Below are 15,238 nucleotides of genomic sequence, written 5' to 3'. Positions count from 1 at the left end.
AGTGAGATTACACATAAATGATGAGGCTAAACCACAGACTGTAAGTAAAAAAAGGATGTAGCAACCGTGAGTTCAGCCACTGGTTTTAGGTTTTTGGGCATCGGGGAAGACTGTGAGACTGTATTTCAACAAGAAGCAGGAGTGTCAACTTTGTCCTTGCTCGGCGAGCTGTGTAGATGCATTACTCAGGCAGATAAAATTTACACTGAATGATAAACACTAATGATGCCTGTAGTTACAGCACATGTATCTCCACTTTTATTGTACATACATGCAGCATATTGCATTACTAGCTGCAGCTTTGCAATCAGATCAATCTCTGCTCAGGGGCTGTTTGCAGAGCTTTAGGGGACTCGGTATGTACAGCGGACAGTTAAGATAGGAGCATCAGCGGTGAAGGTTTCTGGTGTTCAGTGCTTCAGTGCAGCGTCCCTCATGGTTTGGTACGCAGCCTTGTTCTGCTTGAACATCTTCAGCTCCAGCTCGGTCTGTGTGCGCATCCCCTAAAGCAAAAACAGTGAAATCAATGAATTTACAATTTATTATAGCACTTAAAGACCAAACATGTGAGTGCATTGTGACCTCCAGGTCTTTGGTGATGGCGTGGTTGGATCCATGGGTGACCATCAGGATGCGGTAGGCCTGACAGATCAGGCTGTGGCCCTCCTCAATCTGCCCTGCATGCCAGTGGGTGACACCTGCCCGCATAATGGCCATACCCAGCTGGGCGTTATTGGGGTGGTACAACTTCCTGTTTCCAAAAGCAAAGGGGGCGAAAGTCATCCAAAATCAACGTTTTAGATGCTTTACATACACACTCTAAAGCAATGAGTATATATTATAAATTATTTATTATTTGTAGATTTATTTTACATTAACTCTGAGCTCCAGCAGGATTACAGGCCAGGTTGAAGTAGTGTCTCATGCATTCATTTAAAAGGCGCTGATGTTTAGGCAGATCTGTTATGAAGTGATGGACTGTTTCAAAGCTCAGAAGCAGCAGATAAAAAGCGTTAGAACGTAGCCTTTGTTTGCAACCATTTGAGTTGTGCTCCTCCACATTGAAAGAGGCAGTTGAGGCGGTTTTGGTATCTGACTAGTATGCCACCTGGATGCAATCTAAGTGAAGTGTAGGACACATCCTACCAGGATAAGGTGCTGGGGCAAACCCAGTATACACCAGAGGTATTATTTACTTTTTCCTCAGTCTACACCAGCCTCCATGTCCAAGTTACTAACATAGCAACCACACAGCATGATGCTACCACCACCATGCTTTACTATAGGGGCAGTTTTAGCAGATTACAGGCAGGGACTGATTTTTTTTTTTTTTTTTGTACCTCAAAACTGAATTTTTTGCCTCATCAGGTCTAATAGTCTGGGTCTTTCCAGCTGTTCTAACAGAAGGGCCCTATTAATGAGCTACTGAGATGGCTATCCCTAATCTCTTCAGAGGAAGCTTTGTTGGAATAACCAGTTCATCGTTGCTCCCCAATCAAGACCTCAGATAGTCACTTTCTCTATGAAGAGTCCTGGTGGTTCCAAACTTCTTCCATTTCACACATGGTTTTAGACCCTAGCTCCCATGCATGACCTACCAAAGTTTAATTATGGAGGTCTGCAGAGAGTTTAGCAGACATCGGGACTCCTAAATGTGCTGTTCTGGTCTGCCTCATGGAAGCGCTTCCAGACTGGCCTCACTTCTCAAACCTGGCGGCTATGTTGATATGATACGGAGTCTATTATCAGCACTAACCTGTATCCCTCCACCATCCTGTGGGCGTAGTCTGCTGCCTTGGCGAAGGACCGCTGGTATGACAGGACCTCGCTGGCGATGCTGAGCACTCGCAGCTTGTACAGGTTAGTATCTGCCAGGACATTCTCCTGCTTCTGCAGACACTCATAACACAACTTCAGCACCTGAGAGAGGAAAGGAGAGATGCTGACTAGACTGAAGGAGTTAACGAAAGCATGGCAACAGTCATCAAGAGAGGGTTAGGTGGAAGGAAGCTGACAGGGGCGTGGTGTACCTCATTGTAATCTCCCTCAACACGTGACTTCTCAATCTTCTCCAAAGACTCCTTACTGAAGACTGTTACCTCCTTTACCTTATCCGCAGATGGCTGAGAGAATGAGAGAAAAGTCGAGGTAATAAACTGAAAATACACTTTAAAAACAGTCTAATGTTTGCCCTCGCACTTTGCTGTCTGCACCCGCTGTCATCAGGTCATCCTCGATGTGCTTGCTGCAGTGCTCACAGGTGCAGTCAAAGTGGAAACGCTCCTTTAGCTTCTTCTGGCGGTCAGCCGAAAGGTTCAGGAAGTCCACGTAGCTCACGGTCAGCTCTTCTCCCTCAGGGATTTTCCCCAGAGCCCGTAGCTCAATCCTGGGACAGAGAAGGACCGGATGGTGTTTCTCAGTCATCCAGGTCATGGTAGTCTAAGGAGCTTGAACAGAAAGTGACTGGACTTCTTTAAGTTTGGTGAAGACATTTGGTTCCATGTGTAGAGTCTCAGTAAACCCCAGTGAGGGTTTACGATGGTTATCAACCGTCTTAAGGGACAACTCTGAGGACACCACGATGCATGTAAATTGTTTTATAGCGGAGGAAACTGGACTTTGTTACCTATCTGAATATCTTGAATCCTGGAAGTTGATTAGTCCATGTTCACTATGATCTCTGCATACAAGTGTACTTTTAGAGATATGGGGCAGGTTGATCTCTTGTTTATAATCATAGAATTGTAAGGTAAAAACCTAATGCAGCCCTGAGACTAGTGACGTTTTGGCTACTGTTTGGATACACTATATTTGAACTAACGTGGATATTTAGCTATATGCAACCTTAGTGGTTAACAGCCTTAGGTGGATCCTGTAGACACTGTGTTATTAAACTGAAAACTTCAAAAGTTCTTGTGGAAAAGCAGTTCACGTCTAAGAACTTCTTTAGTGCAACCAAACCTGCACAGATGCTATGAAGAGGAAACTATCCACAGAGATCAAAACTGATTTTGTACCAGGCTGTAAACATTTTTATTTCTGCTGTGAAGTTGTATATTTTAACACAAGTCCTATGGGGACTTGTGCACTTCTCGAGGGAGCCTCCAGTGGACATCACAGGAACTGCAACTCTAACCTCAGTCTAATATTTGTGTTTTTTTCCTCAGCCTCACAGGAGAAACAGAAAGATAATAAAACTGTATGTAGCGTTCTGCGTTATAGCTGGAATAAACACTGGCGTGTGTCTCTGTGTGTTCTCACTAAAGCCAGTCATATGTCGGAACGAGTGGTGAACGTCTGCAAAACATACCTCCTCTGAGAGTGGAGAGCAGAGCTCACAGCTGACTGGCTGCAAAGAAAAGAGAGAGTCAGACGTTTATACGCTGCACTCTGTTTAAAGTAAAGCATCGGTGTGGTCCACTAAATCTGCCAGACTCTGGCTTTATTACTGTACTTTACTTCCCTAATATATGCCTCCATATATATCTGTAAATTAAGTCGTCACAAGCGCAAAAGACACATAATAAACAACTTCTTAGTGTTAGGAGGATAAAATTCTGCGTGCTTTCATTAAGATTTTTTCAAATTGTAGTGTTTTTTATGAAATGACCCTGAGAGGTTTATTTCATGATGGAGCAGGGCTCCGCAGCTCGGATACGTACTTCCCGTGGTTGAGGATGACGGTGCAGTTAGGCCAGCAGTCATGGTTGACCAGGCACAGGTTGGGAAAAAGACCCACACCCACAGCCTGCAGCCCTCTTTGGTCACTCAGGGTGAATCCATTACACTTGATCTGCAAGAACAGACACAGATGGCAGGAAGGGTAAAAAGAAGCAGGGGCAGGGCTAGGATGTTGGATTTGGTGATTAATGATGAAACACTAACGATGCCAAAGATGTGTGAGATATAGTCGACAGAGTGCTGCCTCGTCCTGTAAGACCAGTACTGAAGGAACTTGTGCACGTCAGCCCGGAGCTGCTTAAAGTCTTCGGCGGCCAGGTCGGCCACATGCTCCTGCAGTTGGTCAACAGAGATCAGCTGACTGTCGGAAGCGATGCCCGTGTCCTTGTGCATACGCCACAGCACACGAGCTGCCAAGCTGTCGCAGGAAGAAACAGGAAATTGAAGGTTCATTCATCCATGTCCAAGATTCCTGGGAATATCAGCCAGATCATAGTCCAGAACAATAAACCTGGCAGGAAACGCATGATGTAGTGCAATGATTCCAGGTGTAACTGGGATTTTGTTGTAGACACACAATTCTAAAACAATCATGTGACACAAACCCCCAGCCTGGCTGATTTATTAGCCTCATATACCTGGAAGTTCAACCTTCTGATCATGACAGCAGCAAAGGCTTTAACCCCAATGACCTATTTAGACTTTGGTTAAGCTTTTTAGTTGGGTTGGTCCACCTAATTTGGAACACCCCAATTGAACCCCACCCCAAAAGAAACTTTACCTATTTAGCACGTGGCTAAAACAAAATCCAATGCCAATCTTAGCTTTAGATGAGTCACAGGTAATTTGGGGATAACAGATAAATGGGATTGCTGGTAGTAACCAAATACAAAACAAGATTGAGCACATTTGGACAAACCTTGCATTATCACATTTAACATCACTTCCGGTATTAATAAATCTTAGTTTAAGCACACTTTCTGGTACTTCGCGGCCTGTAAACAGCTCTTAACTGCAGGGAATGTGTGAAGTCTGTAAGCGTTCAAGGGGAGTGAAAATCTGTCTTTTCATACAAAGTTTATTTCCCTTCTCTTCTACAAACTTTATTTATCCAGGAAGCAAAAACATTTCAGATGTTAGCACATTTTTCGATGGTGGGAAACCCAGAGGTCTCTGTCATGCACCTTTTCTTACCGAATATTCTCGCTGGGCGCGCTGCCGAGCTTCTTGATGGCGCCACACTCCTGCTTGTGCTCGTTCCAGCACGCGGTCTGGCAGGTTCGGTCGCAGTAGTGGGCAAACTTGCACTGAGCGCAGCGGTGCAGATTGGCCTTATGGCGGAAGCAGCTGTGGCACACCTGGGTGGCCAAACTGAAAGAGAAACACAGACAGGTTAATGGTAAAATCACAGAGATGAGGAGTGCTCCTATGTTCAGAGAATAATGAAAGTATGTAGCTGTTTTTCTAGTTTCCCTGATTCTCATTTCTTTATCATTCTTTAAACCTCACAGAAGTTTGCAGGTCTGTGTGTAAACTGTTTGTTTAGCCCTCTGTGCCGGTCCAAAACAACGCCAAGCAGCGTTGTTAATGCCTCTCACCACTTACAGTGTCCTCAGTCTCTTTGTAGTTTTGGACAGCTCCCGCCTTACACTGTGCAGAAACCCTCAGTACATGCCTGCTTCGGTGAGCTGCCGTCTTGCAGATACGAGCTCTTATAAGGCTGTAACACTAACACTGCTACCAGATCTGTGTCTGGTATTCTAGCACATCAACAAACCAGTGTTCCCTTTAATACCAGCTGATTTTAGCCATCAGCAAATCATTACTAACCAAAGCAAACATGTAGAACGCTCAAAAAAAAATCAGGAATCAGCTCCCGCCTGATCCTGAGATCCAATAACTTTAGTTCATTTAACGAAGGCATAAAATTTTTACCTTCTTGTATGAAATTACAGTTGCAGGCCCTCATCATAATATCTCATAGTTTCAATAAAGATCAAAGATTCCATGTCCTCGTAGAGGAACAGAAAAAACAAACTGGTTCTCTGGATGTTTGTTTTCCAATAATTTGCTGGATAAATCTTTTCTCTTTTACCTACATTTGGACACAAGAGTCATTTTCTATGTCAAAAGGTCAACTGTCAACTTTGGCGCCAAAAAAACAAAACCAAGCTTGAACGACTTTAAACTCAGATGGCTGCAGCTTATTCAAACCACTGAAACCAGCAAAGCAGACCACATCAATCCAGTTCCTAATGACGTCGCAATGGCCTCCTGTGTGTCCCAGTTTGACTTTTGCTGCGTTGTCAAACATCCATCCCTCTCAGATTTTCGGGGACAGGTCTGTTTTCTGTCTCCAGAGGCCAAACTAAACAGTGAGAATCAACCTGCAGATCACTGCATACCTGAAACCAACCACAATGTGCTTTTTTATGTTCCATATATGATGCTAAAAGCCGTTACACTCTCAAATCTGATCTTATATGAATATAACCTGAACGTTAAACCTTGTAAAGGTGCCATAATCCTTTCTGCTGGAGCCTCCTCACATTGGATCCAGAATGTCACGCTCAAGTTCACATGACACCTCGATGGCCTTCGTGTTGCTGATGTCATAGAATTCAGAGGTCTAGAAGGAAGGTCACGACCCTGAGATGGTGACCAACGCCCACAGTCTGAGTACACCTGAGACATGTTCATGCAAAACCCAGAACGACCAGGAGACCCGTACCTGTCGAAGACCACAGCTGCAAAGCTGGGCTCGGAGAAGATCACTTCCCCCGTGTTGAGCTCTTTGGCGGCCCTCAAGCCTCGACCTTTGCTCCCGGCATCAAACAGCTCGGCTCGCTCCATGTTCCCTACAGTCATTGTGCCGGGCAAACAAAACACAGAGGAGACAGTGAGGAAGGAGAAAGCAGCCGAGGGCGGGACAGGCTGAGGGAGTGCAGGACTCTCACTAACATTCGGGTGCCCTCTCTCTCTCCTCTTAGGCCGACCCCTGCAGAGGCCAAAAATAACCCTGAAGGGGTTGAACCACCTCAGCAGAGCGGTAAGAGAGGGAGGGAGGTGACGGAGGTATGAGGTGGTGCATGTGGGTACCCCTTGTTTGGGTCGGTTCCCCCAGTGGTATTTTGGTCCGGGGCAGCTGTGGCTGTCTGTCAGAGGCACATGACAGGAAACAGATTCAGTGACTTTATCTTTGCTTTTTACAGTAGAGTGGAGGTGACTGCACCCAGTTTACACTCATTAACACATAAAAGAAGATTTTAAAGTCTTCTTTTATGAAATAAATAGAAATAAAGTCACTTTAGTGTTAATTTTCATAGGAAAACAGACAGAAATACAAAGCCATGCTTCATATTTAAAACAATAAACTACATTATTCTTGTTTTAAAGTCACACCATCCACAAAGTGATGAGTCTGAAATAACTGCTGACCCAATAACCAATAAAGTGTATATCAGTCATGCTGACTGGTCACATGTGCAAATAAAAGTATTAAAAGATTCAGGACAAGTAGCGAAGAGGCAGAGCCAATGAGAAAGTGAATCCAGGTGTGAATTGTTTCATGCTGTGGATGCTGCACGCTCAGCACCAGTATGAGGAAAACGTGTATAAATGATATTTCCAGTAAATGTACATTGGTTACAGGCTGTGATTAAGGTCCTTAAAACAATACTAATACGTGGTATAGCCTGAACAACCTGATTTATCAGCATCAGCATTTAAAATGGTTTGTAAATCTAAATAAGTAAAGAAGAGACGAGAGAAACACCATTCATCTGTGCTGTGAGTATCATTGTCAGAGTTTATCCACTAGAGGGCACTCTTCAACATCCCTGTTAGCAACACAGTTCGAGGATTTGTTCCAGTTTCTTCATTGACCCTCCCATCGGCAGAGCTCCAGAGGATCTTGTGAGTACCGATTTATTCCGTCTTTCTTTGCTTTATTTTCATGAAATAATGGTGAAAAACAGTTAAATTATATTATTTCAGACTCACACGAGGCTCTCTGTGATTTTCTTTCTGTGACTGTGTGAATCAGTGATTTCAATGTTTATCTAACACACGGGTGGAGGATTTAAAGTCGGCACACAGTGTTGGTCAGTGTTGTGTTAACCGAGCACCGTTCACGCTGTACATCCGGTGACTTATTCCACTGTGAGAGGATGATCCAGCTCATCATCATAACATCTGTGCTCGCTGCATACATCAAACTGTATAAAACACCTGATTCTACAAGTGAAGGCTTTGATGAAAGAGTGAGCAGATTACTAAAAACTGTGTCAAATTCTCTCTGTTTCACATCCAAAGTGCTTTAAAACCAAACATATTGAGTTAGATTTTTCTTTAATCACTGCATTTACTATCTCATACTCATGCCTAATTTTAGAAGGAGCATTTAACATCTGGTAGAGCCCCCACTGGGACCCTCATCCTAGAAGCCTCCAAAGAAGTCCAGGTCATTGGTCCACGTCGGGCAGGCTGCGGAGCCCAGAGGAGGTGGATGCCTCAGAGGGTTTGTTACACCAGCTACACCAACCAACAAGAAATGGTTTCTTTCTGCAGTCTGATCAGCTTCCACTCTCTTCAATTTAAACATCAAACGCTTCATGAACTAAAACATTTACTTCTCTTTCATTCAGCCTCTCACTACAACCACATCCAGCTCCTACCAGGAGTCACAGGAGGAGCTGCTGGAGGTCTCACAGGGCCTGGCTCAGCTTGCGGAGGTGCCATCTCCTGCTGCTACTCCTCACAAGGCTCCCCTTCCATCTTTGGTGGCTCCTCCACCATAACCGAGCAGTTCCTGACCTCGTCCAACCTGAGCCCTGGTTTCCACTGCCAGACCAGATGAGGTGAGCCAAAGGTGTTTAGTCTTCACGTGGGTTTGATCAAGCCTGCTGTGTACACAGGTTTCACCTTTAAGCTGCTCTGTTCTCACAGTATAAATGACGTTCATACTTTGAGATCTACGTGTGATGAGTTACACAAAACTGATCGGGGTGGAGTAGCTGCAGCAGCAGCAGGCATCAAGCTCAAAGATGTCAGCTGACGTTCTGGACGAGGGGACCGACCCACCGTCATCACCTCCAATTCTTCCCCCCTTCCGATGCAGACGGTGGGTCAGCTGCAACGTGCAGAGATGACCTGATGCTGCCGTCTGCATTGGCTTACTCTGACCCTACTCACCCATCCCTGTTGCTTGTCACGTGTTTCCATGGTGTTATGGTGTGAAGATTTTTGTGCTGAGGAGTTTTTGTTTTCTGTTCTCATACTGATCCCCTATCAGGAGCTCAGTCTGAGCAGAGTTCTCTTTTTTCTCCTCCACTGCCCTTTTGTGTTGTACATTTCATTGTTGTTCTTTACGCTACCTGTTCTGACCTGTCTCCCCAATGTGAAGTTTGTGTAATGTATGTATGGTTGCAAGAGGTCCAATTTTGCTGCAGGCAACTGCAAGTCACAAATAAAGGCTTCATCAAATCAAATCATCGACATGGATATCACCAGCACAGTGACATGTCTCCAGACTCCTTTTTAAAAAAGAAAGAACTATTTGCCATCTTTGTTTACAGTTATTTCCACCACAGTGATAAGAAAGAATTTATTAGTCCCAGAAATTCACTTTGTTATAGCAGCAAAGTAGAAAGAGAAGGAATAAATCAATAGATGCAGCATACCGAAGAACAATAATAACAATAATGCAAAAACAGAAGAAAATATAAAATATACAAGGTAGAAGAAATATTTAGACATGCATGTAAACAACAAGACAAGCTCAACAGGTCAAACAGTGCAAACATGATTGAATTACAATTACACCTGATTTGATAACAGAGTTCACTTCTGTGTGATTTCAGCTCAGACCAATTTTTGAGATATTCACAGTCATATGATGGAGTTCAATTGGAAACATCAGTGTCAGTGATGAAGGTCTTTACACTCCACCACACATTTCAGATATTAAGTCACACTGAGGAGTCGGTCCGTGGCCTCCATGCCAGGAGGAAACACTGCAGAATGAGAAGGACATTTTCTACAGACACACTTTATCACTGCTTACTACAGGTTAGCTCAGTCGTCTGAGGAGAGTCAGGCCGAGCGTGAACGAGTCTATAAAGAACTAAACATAACAAATGTTACAGAAATCTGCTGCCGTTTTAACCTTTAAGCATATTTCAGAGCCTCAACTTCTCCATTTCTTTAAAGATAAATCAGTACTTCAGCTTCGCCCTGAGGCTGTTCTGTACTTCTGAGTATCTAAGTATTTGTGTACTTCTGGTCCTGGCACAGGACTGAAGCATTATCCACACTAACCCTATCTTCAGAGACCAACAGGATATAAAAACTTCATTAACTCTGATCAAAGTTTACATTTCAATTCAGAGCGTTTAAGTGTCCCCTCTCTCTCTTTTAACACGCACTCATTAATTTTATAAATATTTTAATAATATAAAAATATTACTTAACTGCTGTTAAACACGTTTCTGAGCACCGAACCAGCCTCTGATCAGGAACGTTTACAGCATAATGTGCGGCTTTAAACTTCACACTGATCTCATGTTACAATCCTGCTGTGATCTCAGTAAAAGTCATGCAGGAGAAGCAGAACTTAGCATGTGGACAAAAATCCTAAATCTTAAAATTTAAATGTTTCGGCACCGCTGCCATCGCCTGCTTGTGTACCACCAGGGGGCGGAGTCAGAGGCACTTCCTGCATGATTTAACTTTACAGTCAGTCAGCTAAAGAATGATTAAACACAGATTTTGTGCGTGTTTTTAAAAGAGAAAATGAGGAACGCTTCACGAATTTGCGTGTCATCCTTGCGCAGGGGCCATGCTAATCTTCTCTGTATCGTTCCAATTTTAGTATATGTGCTACCGAAGTAACACGACAGCTCCAAGGACCCGGGAGCTATTTAAAGCCCTCCGTCACGGAAGCTGTCTGAGTCACGGTTACAGGAGGAAGAGGCTTAAACTGCGTTTAAACTGATGGGAAACTGCAGCAGAAACACGTCTCGGTGCTGCTGGGTCGGTTATACATCTGTAAGAAGACACAGAGGCTCAGAGAGCGGCAGTCTGAGTCTGTTCCTCATTCTCTGCTTTCACTTTGAGCCCGTGAGACACACGGAGGCATTGTGGGTAATATACACAGATCGGTTGTACTCACACGCTGCTGATTGGACGGCTGAAGGCAGCAGAACATTACTCATTACCACTTGGTGGGAAATTCGGCACATAGTATATTTCAGAATCTCAGCTTATTGTGGGCAAAAACGCGGATCAGCTCCTTCAGGCTGCGGAGGTCGCGGACAAACAGACTCCAGGACAGCTTGTACAACAGCGCAATAGCCCTAATCAATGCTAACAGCTGACAGCAGCCAATCAGGTCCAAGCTGACCTGAATATCTGCCTTTATGGACAATAAAAATAATACTAATAATGTGCAATAAAAATATACACTCATTCTTTTTATTTATGAAGTTACTGTGTTGTGTTCTCTTGTTTGTGTTGTGTTGTACGTATTGCCAACGTGGGACAGTTTTGCAATTTCGTTGTACTATTGCACTAGGTATGACTGCAACGACAATAAAGCGTTATCTCTTATCTCTTAAAACACCAGCCGCAGTTCCAGTGGCTGCCTCAGGGCGGCGCTGTGTGGACGCGAAGCTGAGGAGTGTGACTGCAAGAGGAGGAAATCAGCCGCATCACCAATCTCATTAAAATTATCAGTTACTTCTGATCAAAGCATTAACAACGTCACAAAGATGACTCATGACAGCCTGCACTAAACTAGTTGGACCAGGTTACAAACCGGCGTAGAATATTTGTGAGATTTTCAGGTTTATGTCGGTTTTCTTCTGGACTCTCCACCATCTGACCCTAGAACTGAAGAAGCTTCTCGGGTGAGAGGTGAAACGTCTTCAAGCAACTTAAAGAAGTCCAGACTCTTTTCTTTCCAAGCTCAGTAGACGTCGGTTTTCTTCCCACAATCCCCGCCTGAAGGAGGACCGGTGACTGTGAAAGACTTTAGCCCAGCTTCACTAACATTTGAAGAACTGGGCAGTTAAAAATTGTGCTTTTAATTTTGAAATGTAGGTCAGAAAAAACACATTTATTACAGCAAATGAACATGCTCTGTATTAATTCACAAAAGACAAACTCGTACAGTTGCAAAATACGGCTTCAAATATTATTCTAGCTCCACAACCTCCTGAGGAAATCGGCTCACACTGTGGGAAATATTTGAACTTCATGTTTTTTATTTCAGACTTTCGGCTGGGATGCTACATGAGGGCTGCAAAGCTCTGCAGAGCAGAAACTCTCTGTCACCAACAACCATCGCCGAATTTATTAACCCCCCCCCCTCCTGCATAATTCATGTACAACGTTGGGGTTGATATAAAACTCGCTTTATTGATTACAAACCAAAGACACAGTAATTTAGCTAAATATTGAACGAAGTCTGGCGCGCACAGGAGCTACAGTCAGTCAGCTAAAGAATGATTAAACACAGATTTTGTGCGTGTTTTAAAAGGGAAAATGAGGAACGCTTCACGAATTTGCGTGTCATCCTTGCGCAGGGGCCATGCTAATCTTCTCTGTATCGTTCCAATTTTAGTATATGTGCTACCGAAGTAACACGACAGCTCCAAGGACCCGGGAGCTATTTAAAGCCCTCCGTCACGGAAGCTGTCTGAGTCACGGTTACAGTGGGAAGGGGCTTAAACTGCGTTTAAACTGATGGGAAACTGCAGCAGAAACACGTCTCGGTGCTGCTGGGTCGGTTATACATCTGTAAGAAGACACAGAGGCTCAGAGAGCGGCAGTCTGAGTCTGTTCCTCATTCTCTGCTTTCACTTTGAGCCCGTGAGACACACTGAGGCATTGTGGGTAATATACACAGATCAGTTGTACTCACACGCTGCTGATTGGACGGCTGAAGGCAGCAGAACAAAAGCCGACTCAACAACCCTCCTCCCACCCCCGACTGACCTTCACCCGCCCTGCAGGCTGGGAGAGAGACACCATCAGGAGGGGGGAGGAGAGAGAAACCCGGCCCTGCTGCACTCAAACAGAAAGACCTCCACAGGGTCCGGATCTTGCATCAGGACTCAGATCCGGAGGTTTTTCTGAATCCCAGCAGGACCTGGACTCATTCTGCTGCTGACTGCCTCTGAAACAGCTCCTGATCTGGCCTCTATTTTAAAACCTCTCTTAATTATTGTTATACTGAATGCTGCCTCTGAACATTAAGTGTATGTGTGGACTAAAATCTGCTTTGCTGTCTTTATTTTCCTGCGTTAAACTGAAGGAGGAAGTCTGCTTTTGTTTAAATGATAAAAACAAAACCTGCAGCTCCACCAACCTGCCACACAAGGGCGACACTGAGATATAAGAGTCTCTGATTTAAGACGACAGACCTCACCAGACTCCGTATAAAAATTGTAATATTTAGCAATCTCAGGGCATCGCTGTCTGACTGCAAGCTGCATAGTGGGAGTGCGAAAGGAGGAAATCAGCCACATCACCAATGTCCACTAAAAGTATAAATTACTTTGATCAAATCATTAACAAGGTCACAAAGATGACTCATGACACCACGGAGTAAACCAGTCGGGTCAACCTACAAATCCAGAATAAAATATTGATCAGACGTTCAGGCTTATAACGGGTTTCTTCCCACAATCTCCCATCTTAAGGAGGACAGGTGATGGTGAACGGCTTTAGCCCAGCTTCACTAAAGTTTGGAGAACTGAACGGTTAAAATGATGGTTTTAAGTTTGAAATGTAGGTCAGAAAAAACACCTTTATTATTGCAGATTAACATGCTTAATTCACAAAAGACAAACTTGTACATTTGTGAAATACGGCTTCGAACATTATTCTAAGCAGAGGTACACATCCTGCTGAGAAAATCGGCTCACACTGTGGGGAATACTTGACCTTCATGTTTTTGTTTTTTTTATTTGAGTTTTTCGGTTGGGATGCTACATGAGGGCTGCACAGCTCTGCTGAGGAGAAATTCTCTGTAACCAACATCCATTGTTGAAATTATTAAACCTCCCTGCATAATTCAAGCACAACTTTGGAGTTGCTATAAAACTCACTTTCTTGGTTGGAAACCAAGGACACAGTAATTTATATAAATATTGAATGGAGTCTGGCGCACACAGGAGCCACTTCTCTTTTTTTTATCTTTATTTTCTTCTGTGGAATTTACTTTGAAAGGTAATTAAAATATAAGGTAATCCATAGATGGTTGTGGAAAAACACCCCCCAGTTTTACTCCTCAGGGCCACTGCAGCCTGCTGAGGAATTCATCTCAACACTCATGTCATTCATTTTGACTCAGACAGCAGAGGAAACAAACTTCATCTCTGCGTATATTTGGATTCAGCGAGTCTTGAAAATCTTTAAATGTATGAAAATCAGATTTTCTCTGTTCAGGTAACACTCACAGTATCTCTGGTCATGATCTCTGTCCTTCCACAGGTAGGGTGGTGGTGGTGATGGAGGGGATTTCCTTCAAAAAGTCCTGCCCAAGTTGAAGTACAACTCAGGTCAACTGTGTGTTTTAATGACAGTAAATACAGAAGAATGAATGTATATACTTGTATCAAATTTAACATAAAGAATGACATATTTTAATATTGTGTCTGACTCCAACACCAACACGTGTTTGTCCTGCTACAGCCACATTAAGGGCTGTAGCAGGACAAACACGTGAACTCTCAGAATGGCCTCCATTCGTCAATATGACATCCATTATGAGCTTAAAACGTCCAACAAAAGGAGCAAGTGCTGACTCTCCAGGTTGGTCCAGCTAATGTGTGACCTCCAGCGGCGCCTCCTGTGATGTTTTTAATTTTTGCCTTACACAAACTTCCCTTACGCAGTATCATTAGAAGGTACAGAATACATTTTCACTGATCTGCAGATAACACCCAACTTTATCGATCCATGAAGCCAGATAACACACACTAATTAGACTCTCTACCACCAGGGGGCGGAGTCAGAGGCACTTCCTTCTTGATTTAACTCTACAGTCAGTCAGCTAAAGAATGATTAAACACAGATTTTGTGCGTGTTTTAAAAGGGAAAATGAGGAACGCTTCACGAATTTGCGTGTCATCCTTGCGCAGGGGCCATGCTAATCTTCTCTGTATCGTTCCAATTTTAGTATATGTGCTACCGAAGTAACACGACAGCTCTAAGGACCCGGGAGCTATTTAAAGCCCTCCGTCACGGAAGCTGTCTGAGTCACGGTTACAGGAGGAAGAGGCTTAAACTGCGTTTAAACTGATGGGAAACTGCAGCAGAAACATGTCTGGGTGCTGCTGGGTCGGTTATACATCTGTAAGAAGACACAGAGGCTCAGAGAGCGCCAGTCTGAGTCTGTTCCTCATTCTCTGCTTTCACTTTGAGCCTGTGAGACACACGGAGGCATTGTGGGTAATATACACAAATCGGTTGTACTCACACGCTGCTGATTGGACGGCTGAAGGCAGCAGAACAAAAGCCGACTCAACAACCCTCCTCCCACCCCCGACTG

General features: G+C 43.9%; 1 protein-coding gene and 3 non-coding genes across 4 annotated transcripts; all 4 read right to left on the bottom strand.

Annotated features, from left to right (window-relative positions):
• Positions 1 to 230: 230 nt before the first annotated feature.
• LOC146571259 (histone-lysine N-methyltransferase SMYD1-like) lies at positions 231 to 6,687 on the bottom strand. Its single transcript, XM_085280394.1, has 10 exons — positions 6,413 to 6,687; positions 4,876 to 5,052; positions 3,886 to 4,099; positions 3,663 to 3,793; positions 3,311 to 3,349; positions 2,200 to 2,386; positions 2,031 to 2,123; positions 1,757 to 1,920; positions 583 to 751; positions 231 to 503 (listed from the first exon to the last, which is right to left on the bottom strand). Exons 1-10 carry the CDS (start codon positions 6,547 to 6,549, stop codon positions 411 to 413), a joined length of 1,404 nt encoding a protein of 467 aa, XP_085136520.1. The 5' UTR covers positions 6,550 to 6,687; the 3' UTR covers positions 231 to 410.
• Positions 6,688 to 10,469: 3,782 nt separating this feature from the next.
• LOC146571258 (U6 spliceosomal RNA) lies at positions 10,470 to 10,575 on the bottom strand. The gene has a single exon (XR_014893464.1). It is a non-coding gene; the product is annotated as a U6 spliceosomal RNA (small nuclear RNA).
• Positions 10,576 to 12,221: 1,646 nt separating this feature from the next.
• Positions 12,222 to 12,327, bottom strand: LOC146571257 (U6 spliceosomal RNA). The gene has a single exon (XR_014893463.1). It is a non-coding gene; the product is annotated as a U6 spliceosomal RNA (small nuclear RNA).
• Positions 12,328 to 14,783: 2,456 nt separating this feature from the next.
• LOC146571256 (U6 spliceosomal RNA) lies at positions 14,784 to 14,889 on the bottom strand. Its single transcript, XR_014893462.1, has one exon. It is a non-coding gene; the product is annotated as a U6 spliceosomal RNA (small nuclear RNA).
• Positions 14,890 to 15,238: the final 349 nt, after the last annotated feature.

This window comes from Mchenga conophoros, linkage group LG7, assembly GCF_057382185.1.
Source record: "Mchenga conophoros isolate Kocher_MC1m ecotype Shallow Benthic linkage group LG7, M_conophoros_male_GT1.1, whole genome shotgun sequence".
Taxonomy (NCBI): Eukaryota; Metazoa; Chordata; class Actinopteri; order Cichliformes; family Cichlidae; genus Mchenga; species Mchenga conophoros.
Note: the sequence above shows the minus strand (reverse complement) of the source record. Positions and strands in the feature narration are given on the sequence as shown.

Bases quoted from the DNA above. Each gene is read 5' to 3' on its own strand.
- LOC146571259 (XM_085280394.1), bottom strand. From the start codon at position 6,549: ATGACTGTAGGGAACATGGAGCGAGCCGAGCTGTTTGATGCCGGGAGC. The intron at 3,794-3,885 runs GTTAGTGTTTCA...CTGTTCTTGCAG, and splicing joins TCTCACACATCTTTGGCATC to ATCAAGTGTAATGGATTCAC. The intron at 2,124-2,199 runs GTGCGAGGGCAA...TCATTCTCTCAG, and splicing joins CAGCGGGTGCAGACAGCAAA to CCATCTGCGGATAAGGTAAA.